Source organism: Myotis nattereri (genome assembly GCF_964212035.1).
Source record: "Myotis nattereri genome assembly, chromosome: 2".
Classification (NCBI taxonomy): domain Eukaryota; kingdom Metazoa; phylum Chordata; class Mammalia; order Chiroptera; family Vespertilionidae; genus Myotis; species Myotis nattereri.
The window spans coordinates 88,307,130-88,320,057 of NC_138076.1; the positions used below are offsets into that span (position 1 = coordinate 88,307,130).

Here is a 12,928-nt window from a genome sequence, read left to right on the forward strand (position 1 = left end):
GGGATCTCCAGGCCTGACGAGCCGCGCTTTTGACTTGATTTCCAAATTAACCACATGTCACACTTTCCTATCAGCGGTTCTCAACCTGTGGGTCGCGACCCCTTTGGCGGTGGAACGACCCCTTCACAGGGGTCGCCTAAGACCATCCTGCATATCAGATATTTACATTACGATTCATAACAGTAGCGACATTACAGTTATGAAGTAGCAACGAAAATAATTTTATGGTTGGGTCACAACAAGAGGAACTGTATTTAAAGGTCCAGAAGGTTGAGAACCACTGCTTCAACTGCTTTACCCTCAAAGGTCACCGCGTTTTCAGTACCAGGTTGTAACCACTGCCCTTGCTGCAACGCCACAATCCAAAGAAAAGCTTGATCTGTGATGACATTAGATGCAAGGACTTGTCATAACTCCCTTTGGCTTGTTCCCAAAGCTCGCACCCCCACCCCCGCTGTGTGAGGGCTGGAGAAAGAGGCCCCAACTTTGGAAAGTGCTGGCGGAGGTCATCTCAAGTGAGATGGTGGCGGGTTTCCTGTTAAGAAACCACTTGGATTCTCTTGTCCTCTTATTTTTCCTTTCCTCCCGCTAAAGCAGTTGAGATAAAGCTTCAAGCACCCCAGTGGCATTGAGCTTAGTTCATATTTTCATCAGCAACATTTTAAAGTGCCTGCTGTCTCTTTTGTAGGTCAAATACCAAGGCTTTCTAAAGTCAACCTTTTTACCCTGCTCAGCCTCTGGATGGAGCTCTTCCCAGCAGTTGAAGGCCAAAGACAAAAATCTCAGGTATATTTTTTTTTCCTTAGATAATTCCAACCATTTAGAAAAGCTATGATCTCAGATGTGATTTGCTCCAGTTTCTGTCACACTTAAAAACAAAACTAAAAAAAACTTAGTTTGCAAAATATGTTTGTGATTTAGTGTGACATTTGTAACTTGTAGCTCTAACAGCTCATCTTTCCAATCTAAATATAGAACAGTTACTGTTTATGACTATAAATAGAACAATTACTGTTCCCATTTCATCTGGGTAGTTCCCCTCTCCCACCAACCTGTAAATTACTTGAAGATAGAGACCATGCCTTATTTTACCTGGTATAACTCTTAGCATCTACTATTGTAAAAGGTAATTGATGAATTACCTATTGTTCCATTTAATAGTAAGTAGTCTCTTATTTTGGATCTCCAAAGAGATGATCAAAACAGGTTAGGAATATATTGTAAGAATCTCTATATATAAAAGCCTAAGTGACTGTTACGACTGGTCGACCAAATGACCGGTTGCTAGGCTGTGCACTGACCACCAGGGGGCAGATACTCAAAGCAGGAGCTGCTCCCTGGTGGTCAGCGTGCTCCCACAGCCAACCTCCCACAGCTGGACAGCCTCCCGTGGTCCCTCCCCCTGGCCAGTCGGGCACCCCCAAACCCCCCCCCCCCGTACCCCCCCAAATTTGTGCACTGGGTCTCTAGTAATCATATACAGTGGGGCCTTGACTTACGAGTGTCCCGACTAATGAGTTTTTCGAGATACGAGCCGTCTCTCAGCCGATTTTTTGCTTTGAGTTGCGAGCTAAAATTCGGGTTACGAGCCAGCTTCAGATACCCCACCGCTAGTTGGAGCAGCGAACGTCACAGTGAACGCCACATCAGCAGCCCAGCATCACGTGTCTCACTCGTTCACTTTTGATTTGACTTACGAGTAATTTGAGTTATGAGCTCCGTCACGGAACGAATTAAACTCGTAAGTCAAGCCAATGTGTTATAAGTATATACAGCTTCCATCTTTTCTTTCTCCTACCCTGAGTGTCGCAGAGTGCTATGTTCTCATCATTTTCCTCTATGTATGGAGTGGCATGGTTCTCACCATTCTGATTTGGTAGGTTTGGAAGTTTAGAATGTTGTCATTAATTTTTAAGGAGCCACAGTCATTATGGAAATAGTTTAGGTTAAGTATTTAAAACATTTCTGGAAACAGGAAAGGGGGGGAGATTACCTGTGGTTTCTCACCATTCTAACCACATCAGTTTTAACATTTTGGTGCTTTCCTTCAATCTTTTTTTAAGCATCAGCCCCCCCTTTATAAAATTATTGTATTCTGCAATGCTTATTGAAGTTTCCGACTTGCCAATAATTCTGCTAAAAGGTTGCTTCAGGTTTTCCATAGAAAGACTTGCAAATCCTTAAATTCCCACAGTACTCTCATGAGGTCATTCATAACCATCTTCTTTTTCTTTTGAAAAAAATGTTTTATTTATTTCAGAGAGGAAGGGAGAGGGAGAGAGATATAAACATCAATGATGAGGGAGTATCGTTGATTGGCTGACTCCTGCCCCCACTTGGGATCGAATCCACAACCCGGGCATGTACCCTGACCAGGAATTGAACTGTGATCTCTTGGTTCATAGGTCACACTCAACCACTGAGCACACTGGTCGGGCTTTTTTTCTTTTTTGATGTCTTTTTTACTGTGGATGAAGTTGTGTATTGGCACTGGAGATACAGAAAGAATAGAACATAGTCCTTACTTTCTAATGGGGACAAATACTAGGGATTTAAACAGTGAAGGTACAATTAGATGGTGGAGTCAAGTACAAAATACCAGCAGACATGCTACCAAGACTGAAGAGGGGGGCGGGCTCTAAATAGGGAAGTGAGGGAAGGATCCATCGGGCAGGTTGCATTTGTACTGAGACATGAAGAGTAAGTAGGTTTTTACTGTTCATACACGCAGACCCAGTGAAAACCCTGAGACTGAAAATCTACCTCTGGAAATAGAGAACAGGGAAAGACTGAAGAAAGAGGCTGGTCAGTCCAGTCTGGTAACTAGGAGAGTTTATTAAGGGAAACATACATATGAGGTATGTCTTGGGCGACTGCGCTACAAAATGAGTCCCCTCGCTACTTTACTTGGCAGGTGCCAGAGAATTATATAAGGTAAAGGGGTGATAGCTATAGGTACAAGTAGGTATGGAAATTACATGTTTGGTCAGGACAACAGCCTGTTCCAGGAACCAGCATGTAGCAGAAGGCAGGGGAGGGATGCTTATTATGTAGCATGAGCATGAGTTACCGTCAGGCAGTCTTCTGACATGTCATGGGTTAGTCTCTCCTCTACATTTGCCAAGCCAGGAGACTCCAAATGGAAAAGCTTGGAGGAGTGAGAATTTGTGGTTCACATGTCAGAAGGTGAAGTTGGGTGGAGTTCTTTTCAGCATTGGGGTTCTTGGGTTCCCCAAGCTAGAAATCAAAAGGAAATTTCCAGACAGATCATATTAAACTTATGCTTAAGGACAAGGTGGACAACACAGAGGAAAGGAAGGTCCTCTGAACTGACTGGGGTTTGGTGGTGGTGTGGGGGATCTCTGCTTGGCTCCTTTTATAAGCTGGGGACAAAGCAGGCTTGTGTGAAAAGGTGGGCTTTTTGAAAAAGGTAGGCTTTTGGAATTTTCCATTTTAAGGCTTAGGTAACTTCCTTTTCCAGCTGTGTTCCTGGTAACTATGCCCATGCCAAATGGTTGAAAATTGCTGACTTAGCAATATGAATTTTAGATTTCTTTATGTCCTTTTTAGCACTGAATAAGATTCCGTTGTCTGGATGTATCACAGTTTATTTATCCATTCTCCTACTGAAGGATATCTTGGTTACCTCCAGGTTATGGCAATTATGAATGAAGCTGCTATAAACGTCTGTGTGCAGATTTTGTGTGGACGTAAGTTTTCATGTTCTTTGGGTAAATACCAAGCAGCATGATTGCTGGATTGTATGGTAAGAGTATGTAAAGTTTTGTAAGGAACCGCCAAACTGTCTTCCAAAGTGGCTGTAGACCCTCCTCAGCATTTGGTGTCAGTGTTCTGGATTTTGGCCATTCTAATAGGCTTGTAGTGGTATCTTATTGTTGTTTTCGTTTGCATTTCCTCGCTATATGTTGTGGTGGATACAGTTGCTATCCGTATCTCTTCTTTGGTGAGATACCTGTTAAAGTCTTTGGCCTATATTTCAGTCAGGTTGTTTGTTTTGTTGTTGAGTTTAAAGAGTTGTTCATATATTTGGATAACAATTTTTCATCAGATGTGTCTTTTACAAATATTTTCTCCCAGTCTATGGCTTGTCTTCTCATTCTCTTGATATTGTCTTTTGTAGTACAATTTATAATTTTAATGAAGTCCAGTTTATCATTAGTTTCTTTCATGGATCATGCCTTTAGTGTTGTATCTAAAAAATCATGGTCATGCCCAAGGTCATTTAGGTTTTCTGCTATGTTATCTTCTCAAGTTTTGTAGTTTGGCATTTTACATTTAGGTCTATAATCCGTTCTGAGTTAGCTTTTGTGAAGGGTGTAAGGTCTGTGTGTATACAGGGAATTTGCTTTTTATGATAAAATATAGTTGGAATAGTTTTCTAATTTCTATGTGAAATGCTTTATAAATAGTAAGACATTATTAATAATGTTATGAATTTTTATTCCCTATTTGTCAACCACTCCCCCAACCTCTGCCCTGGCTCTACATATCCTTTATGGCTTTGAGAATGCTCTTTATTTTCTTCATGGTTTTGAAGTCCTTTATTCTTTTTACTTCTTGATAGCTTATTATTATTTTGTGTAAGTCGAAGATTTTCAGTCAGGCTGTTGGTTTTTGGGTTTTTGTTTTGTTTATTTGTGTGTTGTTGGTTTTTTTTGCAAATAAAATTTGTTTTTAACAGATTATAAACAAGTGTTTAAAAATGTAAGACTTTTAAAAATGCATATAAACAGCTGGGTTTGTTAGTGTGAAGCAGGTAAAAACTTTCTTCTGCCCTTTTACATTCTTTCAGCTGTTCTAATCAAATGACACGAGACAGGTTAATAAGAGAAGATGGCCAAATCTAATTACATATATAGGAGAACCCCACATACTTGAGAGTTTCAGGAAAATGAGGTATATATGATACTCTCAGCTAAGGATGCCCTAAGGCACCTTGGGTCTTTAGAGGGGAGGAAGGTCATTCTCGGAATGGTAAGAGATGTTCAGTAATAGAGGTTTGCACTGCCTATGGATTGGCCATAACAATTATTTCTGGTGATAACTTGTAGTATGGACAGGGCCCCTATTTTAAATTCTTCAGGAGTGAGGTAAACGTTTCTCATGAGAGTCTCGATTGCTTTCAGCTCAGAATAATTTACATGCCAAAGTGTCACACCTCGGGGAGGTATGTTCTGAATCTTTTCATTAGAGATTGAGCACCAATTTTGATTTTTCAAAAATTTTTATAGATTGATTTTAGAGAGAGAGAGGGAGAGAAAGAGTGTGTGAGAGAGAGAAACATCGATGTTGTTATTCTTCACTTATTCATACACTCACTGGTTTACTCTTACATGTGCCCAGACCCAGGATAGAACCTGCAACCTTGGCATATCGGGACAATGCTCTAACCAACTGAGCTACCCAGCCAGAGCGAGTACTTATTTTGAAGAAGCTTTTTTTATATCAATATTTGAGCTCATTTTAATTTTTTAATATGTATTAGTGTACTATATATGTATGTTTATATTTCAGTATGTGTTTGTTATTACCATTTTAATGATTGCCTAACAGTCCACTGTATCAATGTACCATGTCTGTTCCCTTATTACTGGACGTTTAAATTGTAATTTGTATTAGCCTTAGTGTGTTATTAACTAACAACCACTTCTAAACACAGTAGTCACCCTTTACCCACGGTTGTGCTTTCTATAGTTTCAATTACCCATAGTCAGTCCCAGCTCAAAAATATTAAATGAAAAATTCCAGAAGAAAACAATTTATAAATTTTAGGTTGCATGCTGTTATGAGTAGTGTGATAAAATCTCATGTCATTCTGCTCTATCCTGCCCTGGATGTGAATCCAAGCTACATGTTACCTGCCTGTTAGCCATTAGCCAACTTATTTATTAGATCAACTATCACAGTAGCACAGTGCTGGTGTTCAAATAACCCTTATTTAATGCCATATTCACATAATTTTTATTATAGTATATTGTTATAATTTTTCTGTTTTATTATTGTCATTAATCTCTTATTTTGCCTAATTTATAAATTAAACTTTATCATAGGTATGTGTATTTAGGAAAAACATAATAATAAATATTGAATTTGGTACTCTCTGTGGATTCAGGCATCCACTGGGGGTCTTGGAGCATATCCCCTGTGGATAAAAGGTGAACTACAGGATAGCTGATATCGAGATTTTCTAGGTTGTCAAATATATATACTGTATGGATGCTCCTTGGGGATTTTCAGCGAAGTATATATATCAAGTATGAAAACTAATACTTTTTAAGAATCCAGTCCAGCCCTGGCCAGTGGCTCAGTTGGTTGGAGCATTGTCCTGAACACCAAAAGGTTGTGGGTTCAATCCTTGGTCAGGGCATGTATGGGAGGCAACTGATCAATGTTTCTGTCTCTCAAATCAATAAAAAACATATCCTCAGGTGAGGATTAAAAAAAAGAAAAAAGAATCCAGTCCAAAACTAGATAAATGAGTGGGAGAGAAAGTATTGTTTATGAGAATTCTGGAGGGGGAGGAGGGAGAAACACAAAAGTTTGGAATAGAAATCAAGCACTATTGAAAATGGCTGTCATTTAAAAAAAAATTACCTCTCCTTTTGATTCATAGTTTTTCATTTTAGTTAAGTTAAAGTATTTAATTACCTGATTATTACTTTAGTATAAGAATTAGAATAACTGCAGTGTTCTCATTTTTTTTCTCTGCATAATTCATATTGTCCCTTTCTCCCATCTCTTCCCATTTTGTCTTCTGCCTTCCTGTTTTCATTATTAATGGTCTTACTGTACTTTTCCAGAACAGAATCAGTGTAGCATAATGATTAAGAGAATGGATTTGGGGTTCAGATCCTGGGTTATCTATTTATTAGCTGTGTGACTATGTTCAAGTTATTTAATCTCAGTCACAATTTTTTCATTTGTAAAATGGGAACAATAGTAGCTACTTTGTAAAGTTGTGAGGATTAAACGAGATGATATAGGGTTTGGTATGTGGTACACACTCAGCAAATGTTAGGTACTGTTATTATTGTCACTCATATAATCATCACCACTCCTACCATCCACACCCCATTTCACTACCAATATCATCACTTCTACTTTCTGTCCTGTTTGAACACAAACCCCATTCCCAGGACATGGCTTTTCTTGTAAACTTCTTAGATGCCATTCCTTTTCTAGCATCCAGCGTTTGTTTCATAGACTACGATGTTAATATTTACCAAGTTTGCCATTCCAACTTTCAAACTTTCTCCAATTTTTTACACATCTCCCCTACTTTGGGGCTCACAGAATTCTGCTTTATCACACTGGCTTAATTATCTATTCACTTCATAGTCGGTACCTGTATTCATAAATCATAAGCTCTGTAAGGGCTGTGTGCTGAGCAACTAGGTCTGTGGCTGACACATAGCAAGGGTTCAATACATATTTGTTGAATTGACTTATAAATAAAGGAGTTTGGTCCCTGGCTCAAAACTTCATTTTTTAAAAATATATTTTTATTGATTTCAGAGAGGAATGGAGAGGGAGAGAGAGATAGAAGCATTAATGATGAGAGAGAATCTTTGATTGGCTACCTCCTTCACCCCCCACATGGGGGAACGAGCCTGCAGCCAGGAGTATGCCCTGGAACTGTGACCTCCTGATTGGTGCTCAACCACTGAGCTATGCCAGCTGGGCCTCAAAACTTTCTACTGTTTTACTTTTAGATTTATGGACATCTCTACCTTAGTCCTGTTGCTGCTGTAACAAATTACCACAGAGTTGGTGGCTTAAAACAACACACATTTATTATCTTAACGTTCTGGGGGTCAGAAGTCAGAAATGAGTCTCACTGGGCTAAAATAGAAATGTTGGCAGGCTGCATTCCTTCGGAAGCTCTGGAAGAATTCGTTTCCTTGCCTTTTCCATCTTTTAGAGACTGCCACATGCCTTGGATCATGGACCCTTTCCTCCATTTTCAAAACCAGTAGAGGCCAGGCTAAGTCTTATGTTGCACCACTCTGACACTGATTCTCCTGCCTCCCTCTCACTGATGAGGATCCTTGTTATTACCCACATAATCCAGGGTAATCTCCTCATCTCAAGGTCAGATTAATTAACAGCCTTAATTCCATCTGCAACCTTGCCATGGTAATTTAACAGCCACAGGCTCAGGGATTGGAACAGGAAGGCCTTTGGGTGATCATTATTCCATCTACCATAATTCACATCTAATGCTTTTGTTACATAGTTTCTTCCCAGATCCAGTTAATTTTCCACTATTCCCCTTTAGTCCTGCTTAGCCATGGCCATACTCTGGACTTTTCCATTGCTCAAAACTGTCCAACTCTAAAATTTTAAACTACAGAATTGTATTTTTTGACTACAATTTCCAGTCCTTCAATGTTTTGGAAAAGCATGCAGGGGCCAGAATAAAAAGGCCTAGCTTATTAGGTTAAGTAGTCTGAACATGAACCTGAATAAAGCAGGAAGTCAATGCAGAGTTTCATCAATTAAAAAAAAAGAAAAGGAAAAAAGGAAAAAGGGAAAAAAAAGAAAATAAAAAGAATGGTCCAAAGGCAAGGAAACTGGCTTTGAAATAGAATATATAGAATTAATCATACATCTTATGTATTAACCTCCCCCCCCCCCCCTTAATCTGCTTTTAATTAGGAAAAGGAAGAGGGAAAGTGTGGACACTTAGGAGATAATGAAGAGATGGCCAGAGTATCTACTGACAAAAAACAGGTGAATTTTTATGATTTCTAAATAAGACATATATGTTCATAATAAAGCAAAAGGAATGGTATAAAGTGGAATAAAACTTCCTCTTATACTCAAATTCCCTATTACCACTTCCAAAGGAGTTTCTTGTATACTCTTCTAAAAATGTTTTGTGCATTTACAGGATTATACATGTCTATTTTGTAAAAAACATTGTTCTATAGCAGTGATGGCAACCTTTTGAGCTCGGCGTGTCAGCATTTTGAAAAACCCTAACTTAACTCTGGTGCCGTGTCACATATAGAAATTTTTTGATATTTGCAACCATAGTAAAACAAAGACTTATATTTTTAATATTTATTTTATATATTTAAATGCCATTTAACAAAGAAAAATCAACCAAAAAAATGAGTTGGCGTGTCACCTCTGACACGCGTGTCATAGGTTCGCCATCACTGGTCTATAGTATGCTCCTACACCTTCCTTTTCAACAAAATTTTCCATCTTTAACTCCTGACACATTCCCATAATAGTTCATGTGTTGAGACACTTCCATGGTTCTTTCAAATTCCCACATCTTGCTGGTTTAAATAATTCAAGGCCCAAACTGCTCTTTACCTCGTTCATTTCTAGGAGTTGCATTTGCAACAAGCGACCTTGAGGGTTGAGGTAATGTCTCCCTCTTGGTACAAGTGTGTGTTTGCTTGCTGTCTGGATAAAACAACAGAATCCCCAAGCGCAGTGTTCCTCTCCTAGAACATAACCTACTTTGTGTCCAGGAATCTACCTGGGCTGCTCTGCCTGACCCACATGGGATTTGCGGGCAGAGGAAACCATCACAAACATGATGCTCATGCTGCTTGCTTAGCTATGAGTGATATAATCTTTTGTCTGAGTTTCGTGTCTCTGCCAGGATCCATGAAACAGTAGCAGGCTAACTTACTGGCTTCCAGGTGGGATCGAATCAAAGCCCTGACCTGACAAGATGAACCTGTTCTTTTTAACATTGTATAGTTTTTCCTTGTTATTTAATCTCTTGCATTTTCCAGAGAGATCCTGATTCATCAGATGTGGAGTGGAGAAAAAAACGTATATTTTTAAAAGACCTTGATGATTCTGATGTACATTCCTGGGATTTTCTAAAATGCCTAACAAAGTATAGAAATAATTTGTCTCAGAATATTTAGATGTATTATATTATAAGAAAACCAAAGGTAAAAAGTAGTGACTCACCATTTTAAGTTCATATACAAAACAGACTGCCCTCTTTTATCTATGTGTTAATATAAAACTCTGTGACTAGGGCTAATAGATGACTTGCCAAGATGTGAGTGAGGTGAATTAAAATCAGGCAGCAGAATAGTGATTCACTCAAAAGATTTAGTCTTCTGGGAGTTTCTGGGAGTTGTAGTAAGTGAAGGTACCAAAATGGAATGCAACTTAGCCTTTTATTTGCTTTGTTTTAAGTTTGAGATGGAAAAATTTTTTTTGTCTCAAACTTGATATTTGGCCTTAGCTAGAAACAGAATGAAAAAAAATATTCTTTTTTTCCTGAGGTAAAAAGAACTCTAGACAAAAATGTGATAAATAGAGGATTCCAAGATGGCAGTGGATTAAGTGGAAGCTACATTGACATTCTCCAGGACCAAACTGGAATTACAACTAAAATATAGAAAAAATCATTCTGAATAACCAACTGAAGCCTAGCTGAAGAGAACCCTTATCACCAAAGATGTAAAGAGGAGGCCACATCGAGACTGGTAGGAATTGTGGAGTTGCGAGAGGGCTGGCTGGGCTCCCACAGGCATCAGTTGAGTTCGGGAGGGATATCTCAGCTGTGGGGAGTTTCCCCTGAGAAGTTTAGGGTCTAAACCCCCAACCAGGCTCCCCAGCCCAGAGAACCAGAACTGGGAAAGGTGCCCACATAACATCTGGCTGTGAAAAGCCATGGGGCTTCTGTCTACCAGGGAGAGATGGCTGGAAAAGCAGGCACCCTCTTAAAGGGCCAATGCACAAAATTTTATGTGCAGCCACTCACCTTGGGCTTCAGCAGAGGGAGGACAGTCGACTAGAGCTGTGTGAGGAGAATTCGGGGTTGGTGGCTCAGGGTACAGAGTTGATAGGACAGCCGCCTGGATCCCTGTGCTGAGTCATTCCTCCATACTTCAGAGGCCATCTTTCTCACGCAGAACTTTACTGCCAAGGCAGCTATAGCGTGGGGGGAAGCAATTGCCCCAGCCATTGGAAACCCTCACTGTACCCTGTGGTCTACAGCCTGAGGTTCATTAAGTGACTGAGACTAATAATCAACCTGCAGGCAGGAGCAGATCTCTGGGTGCTTTGAGTCTGTGCTGGATCTGTTTCTGGACGTGGGGCTAGCAAAAGTAGACCTTAGTGTGCATCTTGGTCCTTTCCAAATGCACCCAGCCCCAGCAGAGGGAATCACAGCTGTGGATCGCTGATAGCTTCAAATAGGGTACTCAGGGCTAGTCACAAATAGTGTCTGACATGGGCCTGTACCAGAGACTCTTTGAAGAGGTCCAAAACCAATAAACCCAGTGGTCAGCTTCAGACAACAGAGCAGGATTCAAAAAGCTTCATATCACCAGGGAGATATTGGCAGGCTCCAAACACTGCTGAGGTGAATGCTACTTCATGTGATAAGCACCTGCACAGCAGTCTGCGTGCTGTGTTGGGAATTGGGCCTCACTCTCAGCCAGCCTGAGGGTCGAACCCACACATGAATGAGACAACAGCAATCAAGATTCAAGTACAACAGGAGAGCCCACACAACGCACACAGGAACATTAGAGCACCCAGGTCTGGTGATCAGGGAGACTTCACTACTGGTTTCCACAGATCAACTACTACATAAGGCCACCCTACCAAGACTGGTAGTCATAGCAGATTAACCTATACATAGAAACAAACCCAACAGGCAGCCAAAATGGGGAGACAGAAACAACCCCCAAATGCAAGGACAAGAGAATTCTCCAGAAGAAGAACTAAATGAAATGGATATAAGCAAAGACTCTGAACTCTATTTAGAGTAATGATTATAAGGATGCTCAACAGCATAAACAAAATATAGAAATTATGAAAAGCAACCAGTCAGAAATGAAGAATGACATAGTAGAAATAAAGAATACACCAGAGAGGATTAAAAATGGTGGTTGAGTAAGTGGAAGCTACACTGACATTCACCCAGGACCAAACTGTCAATACAACTAAAATAAAGAAAAGCACCCTGAAAAATAAACTGAAGACTAGCTGGTGAGAACCCTGATAACCAACCAAGGACAGAAAGTGGAGACTGCATAGAGACTGGTAGGAAGTTCAGAGATGCGAAAGGGCTGGACGGGCTCCCACAGACAGTGGCTGAAGGTCCAGAGGGATATCTCAGTTGTGGGAGGTTCCCACTAAGAATTCTAGGGTCTAAAACCCAAACTGGACTCCCCAGCCCAGAGAGCCAGAACTGAGAAAGGTGCCCACAGGACATCTGGCTGTGAAAAGCACCAGGGTTGCTCTCTGATAGCCAGAGATGGCTGGAGATGCAGACGCCCTGTACTTAAAAGTGCCAGTGCACAAAATTTCATGCTCAGCCACTCACCTTGTGCTGAGTGAGGGAGGGCAGAGTGGACTGGAGCTGTGTGCGGAGAGTCCATGGTGGGGGGCTCTAGGGTTGGAGCTTGGAAGGCAGCCACCCCACTTGCCTGTGCTGAGTCATTCCCTCACACTGCGGAGGACATCTTTCTCCATGAACCTTTGCTATGTAGGTGGTTTATTCCTGGGAGAAGGCAGTTGCCCTATCTGTTGAAGACCTTTCCATAGTAACCATGAAAAAAGACCAGCCGTATATGATGACAGCACTAATAAAGAACACATTGGCATAGAAACCCACACATGAAGCCTATATGTTCATGGTGACCAATGTCACTGCAATCAATTTAATAAATAAAATTAAAAAGAAAAAGAACACATTGGAAGGAATACACAGCAGATTAGGGGAAACCAAGGATCAGATCAGTGAATTGGATGACAGGGTAGAAAAAAATCACTCAATCAGAGGATCAAAAAGAAAAATAAAATTAAATAACAGGAGGACAGCCCTAGCTGGTTTGGCTCAGTGGATAGAGCATTGCCTGCAGGCTGAAGGGTCCCAGGTTTGATTCCGGTCAAAGACACATGCCTGGGTTTT

The 12,928-nt window shown here is 40.5% G+C and overlaps 1 protein-coding gene across 3 annotated transcripts in view; it reads left to right on the forward strand.

Annotated features, from left to right (window-relative positions):
• CDADC1 (cytidine and dCMP deaminase domain containing 1) overlaps window positions 1–12,928 on the forward strand; it is a 71,401-nt gene that overhangs the window by 430 nt on the left and 58,043 nt on the right. For all 3 annotated transcript variants that reach the window (XM_081082787.1, XM_081082788.1, XM_081082786.1), the window contains exons 2-3: window positions 689–786; window positions 8,680–8,754. In XM_081082787.1, the coding sequence (XP_080938913.1) occupies window positions 689–786; window positions 8,680–8,754 (173 nt within the window). The remainder of the gene's footprint in view (window positions 1–688; window positions 787–8,679; window positions 8,755–12,928) is intronic.